Source organism: Lontra canadensis, unplaced genomic scaffold (assembly GCF_010015895.1).
Source record: "Lontra canadensis isolate GAN:19392208 unplaced genomic scaffold, GSC_riverotter_1.0 scaffold239, whole genome shotgun sequence".
In the NCBI taxonomy this organism is placed as follows: Eukaryota; Metazoa; Chordata; class Mammalia; order Carnivora; family Mustelidae; genus Lontra; species Lontra canadensis.
In genome coordinates, this window is record NW_022631233.1 from 229,459 (window position 1) to 245,435 (window position 15,977).

The 15,977-nt window shown below is 39.6% G+C and overlaps 1 protein-coding gene across 7 annotated transcripts in view; it reads left to right on the top strand.

Annotated features, from left to right (window-relative positions):
- Nucleotides 1–15,977, top strand: part of LYST (lysosomal trafficking regulator) — a 184,830-nt gene that overhangs the window by 24,387 nt on the left and 144,466 nt on the right. For 6 of the 7 annotated variants that reach the window (XM_032849679.1, XM_032849678.1, XM_032849677.1 and 3 more), the window contains exon 2: nucleotides 13,021–13,109. In XM_032849679.1, the coding sequence (XP_032705570.1) occupies nucleotides 13,060–13,109 (50 nt within the window). In that variant the 5' untranslated portion in view covers nucleotides 13,021–13,059. Of the gene's footprint in view, nucleotides 1–6,046; nucleotides 6,066–13,020; nucleotides 13,110–15,977 lie in introns of those variants that run through there. The other variant, XM_032849680.1, reaches the window with a different exon arrangement.

Here is a 15,977-nt window from a genome sequence, read left to right on the forward strand (position 1 = left end):
ATTTCCTCTTTTAGTATATTAATGTGGCTTATTTGAAAGGGCAACAAAACATTTATCAGTTCATAAAATGCATTCATTGTTACTGCTTCTGGGTATGGATTCATTGAAGTGCACAGTTCAGTGTATCCTGACCAATGCCAAAAGGAGGTTTTACTGGTGTAACTTGTAGAACAGCTGCTTATACCTATCAGCTTCTTTTATGCTGCTTATTAATATTTGCTTATCTGGACTTTATTAGATCTTTATTGCATTATAACTTAGAGTTCATTAAAGATTAAAATCCTTTACTGTTCTCTGGATTTCCTCTTTAATAATGCTTCCAAAGATGGTAATGCTGGTAACTGTTCTTTTTTCCTGTATTTGAATATTTTGGAGATTGTTTTTGAAATCGTATATTCCATACAGCTGAAAGATATTTATTTTCTCTACACATTATTTCTGAAAAATAGAATCCCAGTAAGGTAGTTTTGACAGAACTTGATTATGCACAATTTAAGGGAACATTTAGAATGTATAATTTTTTAAAAAGAGTTTACTTATTTACTTGAGAGAGAAAGTTGGGGGAGGGGCAGAGGGAGAGGGGGAGAATCTCAAGCAGACTCTGCTTGCGGTCTGGTCAGGCTCTGTCTGTCTGTCTGAGATGAGGCCATGACCTGAGCCAGAACCAAGAGTTGGATGCCTAACCGACTAAGCCACCAAGGTGTCCCTAGAATGTGTGATTTTAATCTTAAATGAATTTGATGTTTACTGTTACTGCATTACTATTTTCTGAATGCTGTACTATCATGAAAGTTCACAGCCTTAAAGATAGAGATCATCTAGTTTTATTTTTGTTTTAATATGTATAAGAAGAATCGGGATCAGAAAGGTTAAGCATTTTACCTGAGATCCTAGAGCGTTGAGGCAAAATAGAAAACCAAAAGTCCCTTGACTTTTAGTGTAGTATTCTTTGTGCCATCGACCTCTTGAACCATTTTAATGGATTTTAAGAAAATAATCTCATAGCCAAAAAATGCCTTATACACTACTCAAAGTGATAGTGTTTGGTTTCTTGTATGTAACTCATTTATAACTTTAACCCTTTGTCTTTGCATGTGTCTACATTTTTGCCGTAGTGGTAGAAACTAAACTGTGATGATACTCAATGAGGCAGAAAAAAAATATTAAGTGTAGGTTGAATCTGAAATGCATTTGCTTTGTATATATGTATATATATATATTCCTTTTTAATTTCTGTTCTCTATCACTCTCACTCCCTATGCCCTTCTCTCCTACTATCTGTCCATCTTCATGGATGGTTAGAGAGCAGTAGATTAAGTAGCTGGATCTGAATTTGATCTCACTGTTAATCTTTCTTGATGTGAAAAGTTTTATAGCAGTGAATGCATTTGTCTGTACTTGACTGTCCCAACTAAATGGTTTTTAGAATAAAGCTAATTTTCACTGTGTCTATGAGAATTATGAAGGAATAAGAGGAAACTATTGCTATGTACACTTATGTGGTATCTTCAAAGCTTGTACATATCTGTGTTCAGTATTTCAGAAACTTATTTTACAAAATCTTTTACCTTATACAAAATATATATTAGAAACTACTGATCATTATGATGTTGCTGTAGAAATTATTTTTATTGTTTTCATTTCACATTTAGGATAAGATGCCAAGCTCTGTTTATAGTGTCTCCTTAAGAGGTATGGAAAACCATGATTTCTAGAATTGGTTTTAAAGAGCTCTTAAACTATATACACTGCATTATAATCTTTAACATAGGAAGAATAAACATCCAAGATTTTATTGCTGAAGTTTTTTGTTTTTAATCTAAGAAGATTTTGTTGAAATTTCTACATGTTTCTGTAGCGCTTTCCTTAGTATCTTAAATGCTTGCTAAGGAATGGAAAAAGGCTTTTGTAAATGTGGCTCTTTCTGAAAGCATTAGCTGCAGGAAGATTTCCTAAAGTAATTTGAATATTAAAATGTTTTCTGTCATAGTCAGTATTAAGTGAATTGGTGTTTATTTGTTGAGCGCTTACTATTCGTGGCACTGTGTTAGGCAAGATTTCTTTTTGTTTGATTTGATTTTCTGTTTGTTTGTTTTAACAAATGAGACCCGACTCCCCTTCTTCAGGGAAGTATAATCTAGTTTGGAAAGAAACAATACAGTACTGTAACACAATGCAGTGAGTCCTAAGAGGCACGTAGAAAGTAATTAACTGGGAATTATTAGGAATTTCTATAGCAGCAGCAACATGACAAAAAGCATTAGTGAAATCCTGTTGAGAAAGTGAGTACCCTTAGGAGGAATTATGGAACGGTAGAGGGTGTCCTGAGGTGTACCAAGAGCTGAGGAAGGTTGGACAGTGAGGGAAGTACAGAGCACCATAATGATAATAGTAATAATGAGTTGGAAACTTCCTCCCTAAGAACTGGAGTGTCGCTTACTATTTTAAGAAACGTGAATGACAGTTTTAGCTGTTACAGAATTTGGATTGGATGGAAAGTCGACCAGGCAGTGTGACCAGTTAAGAGGGTGGCAGAGGGGTCGAGGAGCCGAGGACGCTCAGGCCTCAGGTTGGAGGGGGAGAAACAGATTCAAGGTCATGATGATAATCACGAGTAAGTATTGATCTTCCTACAGTATGCCCGGCACTGTGCAATGCATTTTATGTGCGTTATCTCGTGTAATTTAAATATCCACAACGACGTGACGTGTTTCTAGATAAGACTGAGGCTTAGAGAGAGGAAGCCGAGAAGCCAAGTTCATAGAGTTAGCAAGTGGCTGCTGTCAAGCCAAAGAACTGACTGGGCCCAGATGAAGGGCTGTTCTGGTTGCTCCCTGAGTGACTGGGTAGAGGCCATCCATGGAAACAGCAGTGAGGGAGGAGGAGCTGGTTTGTTGGAGGGAGAAGAGAAAGTCTTTTTTTTTTTTTTTTTAAAGATTTTATTTATTTATTTGACAGAGAGAGAGCACAAGTAGGCAGAGAGGCAGGCAGAGAGAGAGGAAGGGAAGCAGGCTTCCTGCTGAGCAGAGAGCCCGATGCGGGGCTCGATCCTAGGACCCTGAGATCATGACCTGAGCCGAAGGCAGCGGCTTAACCCACTGAGTCACTCAGGCGCCCCGAGAAGAGAAAGTCTTATGCAGAATACAGACAGATTGCCTGCATCTGAATCTTGCCTCTGACAGTAGCTCTGTGACCTGAAACACTTGCTTAACCTTACTGTGCTTCAGCTTTTAACATGTGACAAGTAGGGATCTAATTATACTTATGAGATTGTTGTACAGATTAAACCAACAGCTGTAGGGGAGTGCTTTTAGGAGTGCCTGATGGGTAGTAGTCGCTTGTAGATGGCAGCTATGTCATCGTCGTCGTTATCATTATTCTGTAGAAACCCAGAGATCTGTTTTGAGGACTATGCAGGACTATCAGCTATGCAGTATAAAATTTTTAGCACATTCTTCCAGCAGAGAGGTAAAGCAGGGGAGAGGACGGATGATCTACCTGGATGAGCCTTCATGGTTCTGTTTATTGCTGCCTCACTATAACCACAGGTGTCTCAATTTCCATTCTTTTATGGTGCTCAGGATCAAATGCAGGCTCTTCAGAGATAGCTAGTTGCCCAATCTGTTTTAGGGAAACCGAACTGCTTGTTGAAGGGCTTAACTTTGATACATTTTGGTGTCACTTCCTCTGAATTTATTTTAAAATTCTGACTTGCTACACCGTGCCTGGACCAGTTTTGTCAAATGAGGAGCCACGATGACTTCTCTCTGGGCCAGTAACAGGTGTCCAGGCAAGCACGACAGAGAGAATTGAGAGTGTTAAGCAAAACGTCATGGGCTTAGAGAGGGAGAGGGGAGCAGGCAGTGTTGTTTGTGGACTCCCTGAAATATGAAAAAAAAATAGTATGTTCACTTTCCTGGGGCTATTGCTTTCTTAGATTTCTACCCTTTGCTCTGAACCACTGCCCTTTTCATTTTATTGAGTTTTCTTTGTCAGCCTATGCAATTCTACATAAATTGAAAATATTTCAGCACATTTTTGTACTTTAACTTAGCCTAAAGGCATAATGCAGAATACAAGTAGGAACAGTACAACTGTTTCCCGCCCCACATTTACTGGTTAAGGATTATTGTAGTCCTACATTTTTCTTTTAAAGATTTTATTTATTGTTTATTTATTTGAGAGAGACAGAGAGAGAGTGCACACACGCACAAGCAGGGGGAGCAGGAGAGGGAGACACAGGCTCCCCACCAAGCAGGGAGCCTGATGTGGGGCTTGATCCCAGGACCCCGGGATCGTGATCTAAGCCCAAAGCAGATGTTTAACTGAGCCACCCAGGTGCCCCTGTCGTCCTACATTTTTAATATGGAACATCTATATCAGAGCCAACTTCTACCCCTCTTATGTTGTAATTTCAGTTAGACTGAAGTTGTTGCTTCTTGTTAAAATGTAAATACTTCTTTCTAGGAGGAGCAGAGTGTTTTGCTTCTTGTTTCCCCTCCCCCCAGTTTATTTACTTCTTGATGTAAATGGGAAATGTGGAAACCCATGGGGAAAGATAGCATGAAGCTATAGAACACCTTGAGAAGTTTGGGGTGGCAGGATATTAGCCTGGAGGTGTGAAACTGCATAGGACAGAGTGACTGGATTACTGCCCAGTTGCAGTTGCACTTAGTGCAACAACCAAAAGTTTGTAGAGAGAGGTTTTTGAAGCTTGTTTCCAGGTGTACAGATTGCAATCTAGCGGATTTGAGTAAAGGTTCTGGATAACATTTAGAGATAGTATTTAGTGTTAAGGAAACTTCTTTGCCCATTGTCTAATTTTTAATTGACCTGACCGAAGAAGTAAGGCTGTGTCTTCTAAACTTGGCTATTTTAGTTCTCATTAATTAGCTCTAAAAATATCATGTAACTCCTAAGGCAACCGTCATGGGACTTAACCGTGGGAGAGCGGACCTGTGGACTTCCGTTTTTGTCATCTGTAGAATGTAGGGATGGAGAATATGATGCCTAAAGTTTCTGCCATTGTGAAAATGTGTGATTCTAACTTATTCACATTCATACCTTTATTTATATCACTTATGAAATGGCATAAATAGTGTTATTATTGTTTTCCCGAAGGGTTTTTAATTTTTAGTGTTGTGTTGCAAAGAATATATGAGATCTTTGGGAAAGTCATTAATCAGTCTATATTCCATATATATTGAACTCTGGAGAGATGGGATTTAGCATAATTAATAGTCCATAATGACCAGCCCTTATTTTCAAGAAGGCTGCTTCAAATCACCGCAGGTTCTGGTTCAGCAGAATTCATTGAATACTTATTACTACGTGTCGTGTTGTGTTTAGTGCTCTCAATAATCCTGCAGTTGATAGCAGTCTCCTCCTTTTTGGTACATAATACATTTCTAAAAAAAATTCTTTCCAGTGGTAATTTCTCTAGTATTATATTAATTAAGAAATTTAGGCAAGCACATAATATTATTTTAAAAACGAATTTGCCAGGACTTTGGGCATTTGATGAAAATTAGGAGTTGAGACCTTCAGATATTACCATTTCATGAGGAAAAGGTATGATTTCTAATCAGGCTTTGAGAGTAAATTTCATTATTATGAGCTTTCTTATTGTATTTTTCCTCTACTTCTTTTCTGTAGAAGTCACAAGACATGGAAAAAACAAAATATACTGGTACTCCCTACTTTTATTTTCAGTGCTTCCTTGAAAACTGTATGGTCATAAAGTCTAATATTGACATTTCCATACACACTGCTCCGAGGAAGGATTGTGATGCTCTCTTTCCTCCTCCAGATGGCGCTCTCTACCATCACCTAGTGCTGGGCACCTAGAGGGAACTCTATTTGCCAAGAATGTTTACTGATGTTATATAATCTTCATAGATCTACAGAGTAACTCTGTGGGATGGACATTTCATGGAAGAGGAAGCCAAACTTCACGTTATGTGGCGGCCAGTAGTTGCTAGATTCACGTTCTTCTGCCTTTGTTTTTACCACCATCACTGTGCTGACTATTCACAACAGATTCAACACCTAGGAAAACTGAATGAGTAAGGAGATCAGTACATATTTATTAAAATATTTATTGAATAATAAATTTTGGTTGAATTGAGGAATGAGTGAATGAATGATAGATTTGATAGTTCTTGGAGAGAAAACTTGGTGATGTAGGAGCCCTTATTCTGCTGTTGAGCTTGAGATTTTATTTTTAGTGGTCACTGAAATATTTTTGGTAGCACTGGTTAAAACACAGAAATGACAAGGTATTTAAAAATGCCTAAGACTGAAGAACATAGGCAGTGATGACTTGGTGTAGGGGGAGGTGTAGTAGTTTTATACTGCATGTCAAAGAAATGACTGTGTCAGCATCCTCAGGACTGAGGGTGATAGCTTAATTCTGTGATCTTTTGGATAATGCGTTGTGCCAGTTAATCACAGAACCAGAACAGAGCTAAGATATCATAGTCAACTATCCAAATGTCTGTGGGGAGTCTCACTCAATAAAAGCAGAGCTGCTGCTGACTAATTTTATTGACCATTTCATTTCCAGAAGGTTAAGGAGATAACGAGAAGAGCTGATAACTCAGCCTAATTTCGACTCACTGTGAGGGCTTCATTAGACAAGTGGACATAATGGGAACCCTGAGAGAAACCCATGTCATTCATTTGACAAATTCAGCAAATAGTTGTGCCATGTGGTGGTCTAGATGCTGTAGATTTTGCAGTAAATGCAACAGTCAAAATCCCTGTCATCAAGGAGCTTTCGTTTTAAGAGCTAACGATGATCTGTTGTCCAAAAAACTAGCATCATGGTTTACTCAACTGCAATGACCTTAACCTGCATTTCAGACACCTGCTTGCATGGTTATACTCTGGGTGTTATCATCTGAACTGCTTGTTTCAGAAATCTAAAAATTCCAGTATCCTTTATTCCCTCGTGGTTTTTTTTTCCTTTTAATATTCCCTCATTTTTTCTTCTTTGATTTCAGAGAGATTGATTGCCTGCCTATATTGTAGCTTGTGTATCAACATCTGCCTGGCCTCTTTCTCTTTCCTCGCCAGTCTCAATCTCTGTTTTGACCATATGGATTGTTCTCCCTCTTGTACTTTAGTTCTCTTTCCCTTCCTCCACCCACCCAATCTCTCATTTCTACATCGGTGATACAGTCTGCGCTATCTGCTGCTAGATCCAAGCAGCTGAGCCCTGCTAGAGAGTCTCAACCATCTGAGAAAAGTGATTCTACCCAAAATTCATGGGTTTTGACCTCTGCCGAGCTCTCAGCCCACCAGAAGTTCTTTTTACTTAACCCTTGGTCACTACTCTCCATCCTTATCTGCCTGCTTCTCGTTTTGCCTTTTGATACCAAACTTACCATAATTCTTTCAGGGACTTGACTTGAGCTGCTCTCTCTGTATGCCTTTACTCCCCCCTTTTCTCTTCTTTTCTTTTTTTTTTTTTTAAGATTTTATTTATTTATTTGACAGACAGAGATCATAAGCAGGCAGAGAGGCAGGCAGAGAGGGCGGGGAAGCAGGCTCACCGCCGAGCAGAGAGCCCGATGCAGGGCTCTATCCCAGCACCTGGGATCATGACCTGAGCCAAAGGCAGAAGCTTTTAACCCACTGAGCCACCCAGGTGCCCCAACCCCCCCCCCCCCCCCGCTTCTCTCTTCCTTTACATGTTCAACGTTTAGTGAAAGATTACACCCTTCATGAAGCTTCCCTGACTACCCAAATTGGATTTAGTGTCCCCTTATCAGTACACAACACCCTGTGTGTTGGTTTGCCTTTGCCACTGTAATGGGACCTTCTTAGAGGCAGAAACTGAAATTACTTTCACATTTTGTGTTCTTAGTACCTAGCACAGAGTGGGTGTTTTAGTAAACGGTAAATGAATAAGTAAGAAACGTAAGAGGAATATGGAGGAAAGCTGGAATATAGAGAATTAGAAATACAGAGTTATTTAAAAAAAAAAAAAGGGAATACAGAGTTCCTAAATTTCCAAGTAAAGATAGATATGATGCCATGGATGTAGTCTCCAGAAGGGGAAGTGTGTGTAAGCTGGCCATAGGCAGAGTTTTTATTGAACAACTGGAAATAGTATGTGAAGAAAAGAGCAAGGTCAAGTGGCCAAATGAACTCATATTTTAAAATAACATGTGCGAAAGAAGGAAAGGAGGATATGAAACAAAAATATATAGATGTGGATGCAGGAATCTCATGTAAAAGAGGAATATAGCCCTAAGAGATAATGCGCTGAGGTTTTGAAAAAGGTTCAGGCTGACCTTTTACATTTTATATATAGACGATGAACAGCAAGCAAATAATAGATTTTTGTTTTAAACAAACTGGTAGCCGCACTTGTGGTGAGCACCGCATAGTACAGAGAAGTTGCCTCACTACATTGTACATCTGAAACTAATATAACATTGTGTGTCAACTCCACTCACATTTAAAGATTAAAAAACAAACAAACAAACCTGACCCTATAATTACATACAGAGAGTAAATGAAACTCAGTTTCTGTTTTATTACTGACTTCTCTGGTGTGAAGAATGCCCTCCACACAGATTAATAAAGATGGATGTAAGAATAATAGAAACTTTAAGCCCATGATTAGAGAGGAAATGGTACCAGAATCTCTGGCTGCCCTAAATGCTCACATCTCAGGTTCAGATTCTGAGAAAATGTGTTAATGTCATTGATGAGCGGGTAATCCTTGAGCAATTCTGGGGGATTTGAACACTATTAGAAGACAGTGGAGGACCAAAGTTCCAAAATTATAAAACAAGAACATAGATTCTGTAGACTTTAGTGAGCTTGATGTTACCTTCACAAACAATTCTAGAGATCAACTTAAAAGATTCTCAAATATTTACAGAAGGAAAAGATGAGCAGTAAGGGTTACAGGGGTTTTCTAAGAATAATTCCTTCCGGATAACCCAGTTGCTACCTTTGGCAGGGACACTGCAGGCACAGATGGGAGAATGCTGTGCCTGTCATCTATCTAGACTCCCATAAGGGATTTGACATCCTCCATTCTGTCATTCTGTGCTTGCAAACATGTTGGGGAATTGGACTGGCTGAGGTATGGGTCCAAGAATTGAAGAGCCGAACTCAATCTTAATTACTAATGGCAGCTTCGTAAGAAGTCTCTAATGGGCAGCTGCTTTCGACCCCATTCCACTCAGCAGGTAACACCTCCTCCTACTTCTCACTCTCAGCCCGCAGCCTTGCAGTTTATTCCACCAAGAAAAGAGAAGCACCAAAATATTGGTCCATTCACTGCCAGATATACCAATTTTTCTGCATGTGCTTACATGGTCTGTCATCCTTTTGGTTCCATTCCATGAACTGCCCATGTGCCTAGCACATGTACGCCGCATCCCCTTCAAACTGCCCACTGCAGCGACCTCCTCTCATTCTAGTTTTTCTTCTATTTTCCTTTTTTCTTTGGAGAAATATGCTATATAAACATGCTATAATAGTATCTCAGCTTGCAAATATGCTATAATGTCACTTGTTAAGAAAAAAAAAGCACCACCTCCCCCATCCCATGTTCTGTTCAGCTGCCCCCATCTCCTTGCCGCCCTTTATGGCAGAACTTCTCAAGAGCCATCTTAAACTCCTTGCCCGTCTTCTTCACCGCCTTTGCCACTCCACTGAGACCATCTGACAAGGTTGTTAGTAACTTCCATGTTGCTAAATCTAGTGGTCCGCTCCCAGTCCTCATCTTACTCAGCCTTCCAGCAATATTTGACATGTCTGGTCAGCTTTTCCCGTTTGAGGCTTTCTTTACCTGGTCTTTTGGAGGCACCACTCCCCTGATTTTTCTCCTGCCCTACTTGCTGCTCCTTCTCAGTCTCCTGTGTTGGATCTTACTCCTCTCCCTGGTGTGGGGGTGCTAACCCCAAGGCTCAGTCCTAGAATCTTCTCTGCTTCATTTATATGCATTTCCTAGGTCCCCACAGATCACTACGATAGCCACTGGCTACAGTCCTGTCATTGCAGAAAGTTCTGTTGGACAGCACGCTCTGGGTTCTAGTCCTGTTTAAACACATCTGTAGGCAGGTAACTCCCAAATTGACCTGCCAGGTCCAGCCTCCCCACCTGCGCGCCAGGTTGGCAGATCCGCGGGGTCCTTCACTTGGTTCCCACACCGCCTGTCAAACCCAACATAGCTCACACTGAACTTTATTTTCCCTTTCATCCTGCTCTCCTCCCAGTCTTATCTGTCACTAAACTGTGCTTTTCTTCACACAGGCTTAAAATGCCTTGCAGACTCTCTGCGGTGGGAGGCAGGCAGGAAGGAGACTCCCATTGTTGGGGAGAAACAGTTCCGGGGCAGCACTTCTGTTTCATCTTTCCACACTTTACTTCAATCCCTGGCAAGTGGAAATGAGTGACTTCTCTCACTCGTTGTAATACTTTTTAACTTCTCTTGCACTCAGTATCCAATGCATCAAACATAAACTAACCTCAAGGCCCTGGAATACTTTTCCTAGATGCTCACGTGACCCATTTTCTGACTTCATTCAGGCTTTTGCTCAGATACTACCTCTTAGACAGTCCTTGTCACCCTCTCTGAAGTAGCGTCCCAGTCACTCTGTATCCTTACTGTTTTATTTTTTATAGCACTTACTGATATTACAGTATGTTTGTTTTCATCTGTCTCTACCTCATGAAATCCATGAGGGTGGGGATTTTGTTTTTGCCCTATTCCCCGTGCCAAAAATAGTAGCCAGCAGATAATAAGTGTCCTATAAATATATGTTGAATTAAATGCCATATTAATGAAGTTTCTGATGAAATGAAACTAAGAGGTATAGCTAATACATTGTCAGGTTTTTGCTCTTTGTTTTGACCATTCGTGTTTTATACTTTACCAGTCACTGTATTAGAAAAACTTATTTTCCTGAGTTCATTTATAAGATTATAGGTACTTTGTTATTATGCTTTTCATGTATTTTAATATAAAAATTCTGGTAACATTGTTGTGAGGAAGTTTTATTTATTATGACATTATAATAATAGTTGCATTGGAAGTTGAATATGATAGTAATAAGGATGATTTTTAAATTTAGCATTTTGGCTATAAAGTAGAATAAGTGATAAGACGGGGTCCCCATCCTTAAGGAATTCATGACCTTGGGGGTAAGACAGTCATAAATACCTACAGGGTGTTTATGTAGTTTAGAAACAGAGGCAAATACATATAATGCCCTAAGGACATCTTCAGTCCATTTTTTAAAACTCTATTTGCAGACTTCATGGACACCCAGCGTAATGCAGGATGACAAAAGTTCGAATGCAGCTGTGTTTATCGAGGGTGGTGGCAGAGTAAAAGAGGTCACGCCGACTGTGCTGGCTGGTAGAATTACGATCTCGGATAGAGTGAAACTCCATGGACATCCAAGCTGGGCCGTGCAAAATACAGATAAAGAAGCCATCCCAGTTTAAGAGATTTAGAGAAATCACTCAGCATGGCCTAGAAATGTCCCCCGATAACAAAAAAAAGCAGACGGATCCAGTTGTGTGTCAGCTTCCACTTCTCATGGCCGTGCCGAGTTACCTGGAGTCACCATGGCATCCTCCGATGGAGGGCTCCACCTTGTAGTAGTCCAAACCGGAGGGTAGTCGGAGTCACGGCAGTTAATAAAATACCATCTTTAGACTCATAATTTGATTGATAGTTTGCCTTTCTATAATTTTAGAGTTGAAAATAGGTGGGTGGCTTGTATGAGCTGAGGACGCAGCAGGAGCAGGTGTGGAGGGTGAACTGAGACCACATTTCAGGGCTTTCTCCTTTGGTTGGGCAGTGACACACTGGCCCCTGGTGCTCCGAGTGCTGCAGCAGGACTGAAGCTTAGCCTGTGCTTGGGTAGCTGTGTGCCTGACATGGGGCTGACCGGTCTGGGAAAAGGTGTCTTTCCTGCATCACGCGAAGCCCTGTGTAGTCTTAACAGCCCCCAATCCATTTCCTGCCTCCTTTATCCTCAAGTGCCCAGAATAATGTGGTATAAGTAGTTTGCCAAGCTGAGGGGAATTCAAGAAAGTTCTCTAGATTTGTGCATTTTGAAGGAATTAAAGATCACTCTGATTTAAACACTTGTCTCAAAATAAACATTCATGGTTGCCTTGTACCTGTAATAAAAAAATATTTTTTATGCCTCACTTGGGCACAACTATAGAGAAGGGGAAAACAGGTAACTAAACAGAAGCATTTGTTGCTACCCTAGAAGTAGGAATTCATCCTTTAGTGTTCAGAAATAGCCTTCATTGTATTGTACACAAAAGGTTAATTCATTTTTAAAACTTGAACAAGGATATGAAATTTGGTGGGAGTTTATTCATTGTTTGGTTTTAGTATTTTTTTGAGTTTTCATATATCCTCAGGTGCCTCTCATTCTCACAGGAGAGTAATAACTTGGCTACCCATAGTATGTATGTTGATGGTATTCCACTGTCTCTAGACTCAGTGTTAAGAAGACTGATACTGCGCTGATTCCCCTTATGTTAACTGGTGATTTACCTGGAGGTTGTGAGGAGTTGGAAGGAAGGGAGGATTAGGGATCTGTGATCAAGTTGCCTTGTTCAGATTAAGTATGTTCTAACACTTCCTGTCTCAAGATTCCATTCTTGAAGCTCTAGAAATTTCGTAGTGTGTTCTTTTTTTTTTTTTTAAGATTTTATTTATTTATTTGACAGAGAGAGAGATCACAAGTAGGCAGAGAGGCAGGCAGAGAGAGAGGAAGGGAAGCAGGCTCCCTGCTGAGCAGAGAGCCCAATGCGGTACTCGATCCCAGGACCCTGAGATCATGACCTGAGCCGAAGGCAGCGGCTTAACCCACTGAGCCACCCAGGCACCCCTCGTAGTGTGTTCTTGAGGTTCCAAAAATTTCTTTGGCTTCTTTCACATCAAATATGATGGTTTTTGTGTCAGAACTTTATTAAAATTACTTGTTTTACTATTACCATTAATATGTTTGTCTTTTCTTTAAATAGGTGAAGCTTTATTCTAGGAGTATTTGTTTCATCTGGTTCATGAGCTCAAATTATAAAGACTCTAAATGTTACAGAAGTGTGAGAGATTGGTAAGTATTAATATAATAGATATAAGCAGCCAAAATACTTGTTTCTGTCTAAGCCTTTGAAACTACGTAGTTATGTGATTTTTGTGGCTGTAAACATGTAAAAACTTATAAAAACATGTATAGAAATGATAAACACCAACTAAAGAGAGGAAGAAGTGAGGTGGGGTGTGACTTTCCTGTACTATAAGGTTTGATTTATTTGCACACACATACCCACACCACACATACATACACACACACTGATCTGAACACTGCACACTGTTAATTTTGCTAAATCTGAGCTTTTGCTATATCCGCCTCTTAAATATTCTTTGTACTTTTCTGGATATTTGAAATATTTTAAAGAATCTTTAAAATGTACCATGCAGAGGTGCCTGGGTGGTTCAGTGGGTTAAAGCCTCTGACTTTGGCTCAGGTCATGATCCCAGGGTCCTGGGATTGAGCCCCGCATCGGGCTCCCTGCTCAGTGGGGAGCCTGCTTCCTCCTCTCTCTCTGCCTGCCTTTCTGCCTGCTTGTGATCTCTGTCTGTCAAATAAATAAATAAAATCTTTTAAAAATTAATTAATTTAAATATATCATGCAATCATCTTTTCAGTTGGCATTCAGAATGGCTGAAAGGCATTCATTGAAGTTCAACATCCCCATTAGATGTGCAGGAAGAAATGAAGATTTATTAATGTTCAAGGCAGAAGTATCTCCCATCACCCCTACTGATGATGTTCTGTTAGTGCTAACTAATGCACTTTGAAGAGTAGAAAGTGTGTGAATACTGGGTAGGAGAATTCAGAATTTTTGTTATTTGTAGATGATAGGGTTTTATGTCTGGAAATCTCAAAAAAAATTAATGAAAGTTCAGTAAGAAGTTTGGATATATGATTATTGCATCAGCATAAATATACTTCCATTTGCCTCCTACATACCAGTTTTCTTTCCTAATTAGATTATATAATGGAAACAAAATCCCATTCAGAACAACAGCAAAAGCTACAGAACACCCTGGAAGAGACCTAACAAGAAATGTGTAAAACCTATTGTAGGAGGAAGTAACAGCAGTTTCTGCCACAAGCACATAAAGGATACATTTGCAAGTAGTGTAAGGATGTTCATTGCAGCTCTGTTTATGATAATCAAAACTAGAAATAGCCTAAATACTCAATAAGAGAATGGCTGCATAGTTAACAGTACTCTATATGATGAACATGTTACATATGCAGGCAGCAGCATGCCAGAAGCTAGCAGAAAGAGTAAGAGAGAGAGCATGTGAAAAGATTTCCAAAATATCATCGTGAATCAAAACAGGTCAGATCACTTATATATAATACCCTATTTATGCAACTGTGTCTATTTTATGTACATTTAAAAATCAGGAATAACATACATTTCTGCATATATTGTAATGTTTTTTGCCAACGTGGTATCTTGTGCTTATAGGAAGTAGCATTGAAATGATTTCCTCAGTAATTGTCATACCTAAATATTCATGCTAATTTTCATTATCTTCATTTCCAGAAAATAGACCCTAATTATTACCGTAATTTTAAAGTTTTTCACATTTTTAATTTTGCTAAAGTTGCAGTGTGCCTTGTACTCAGTGGTGTCTAGTAAGCACTGGGAGCCGGCTGTGCTTGGTGAAGGGGTCGCTCTTGCCTGCTCATGGGGGAGCTCCGTCCTTAGTGGTTCATATCAGCACTTTAGCTCAGTTACACGCTTGCTGTACTACATCTGATGAGTTTTAAGTATTTTTGGAAACTTTCTTCTGATCCTATGTGGTAAGATTAGGTGCCAGCATCAAAACTTTCAGAATGATGTCAGCATCTTTGGAAGAAAATCCCAAGAACAGTAGTGTAGCACTCTTAAGAATGATGGGTAGTCTTGACGGCCTAGAAGGTGAGATAAGAAGTCATTGTGTTATACTTTAATTGGCAGTGTTACTTGTTTTAGTGGTGCACTAAATTATGTACCTTAAAATCTGTGACAAATTAGGTGAAATAAGTTAATAAAATCAGTAACTATGGACTGAATATAGATAAGTTTATATATTATGTACATATTATAATATATAATTAGTTTATATTAATATAAATTATAAATTATTTGATTTATTGAATAATTTTACCTTATGAAAGCTTTATAAAAAGCCAATATTTATACAAGGGAGGATATTTTGAGATGAATAATATACATTTTATTTTTTATCCTTTTTCCTAGTAATCAACAATGTTAAAACTAATGAATTTTGTTATGCTACAGAGGAGATTGTTACTATAATAACACCTAGTATTCTGATGGGAATCCAGGACATAAATCATCAGGCCCCAAAATGAACAGGAACCAAAGTAGTATTAGGAATTTCTTTAGTTTCTCCCTTTCATGTCTATCTGCTTCCCTTTGTTTCCTAGTAGTTCATTTTCACCCTGTTGTTTTCTTCCGCGCCTCAGCTACCTCACAAGGACTACCACAGGCCCATCTTTATGTGGCTTTGCAACTCATCAGCTGTGTCCCTTTATTCAAATTCCTGAGACAGAAAGAGCCTGATTGGCTGGTTGCCTCTTTGCAAGCAGCATCGTATAGGTCAGATATTGCCAGCCTGATGCGTGCCAGCTGCTCCTGAATCAGGCGTGCTTCGCTTGGTTAGGGCTCAGAGGCTGGCCCTGCCCCTTGGGAATGGGCTCCACTGCCTTCTCCGAAGGGGCTAGGAGGCATCCACCACCCCCCCACCCGCACCCCATGCCCCGCCCTTGGGTGAAGAAAGACTCCACAATATACTTCTTATTTAATCTCTCCAGGTTAAAACATTTTTAAAGGTTACTGGATGTCTCAAAATTACTTTTTGCCCTAAGATGAAACTGTTCTGAAATTCTTTGGGA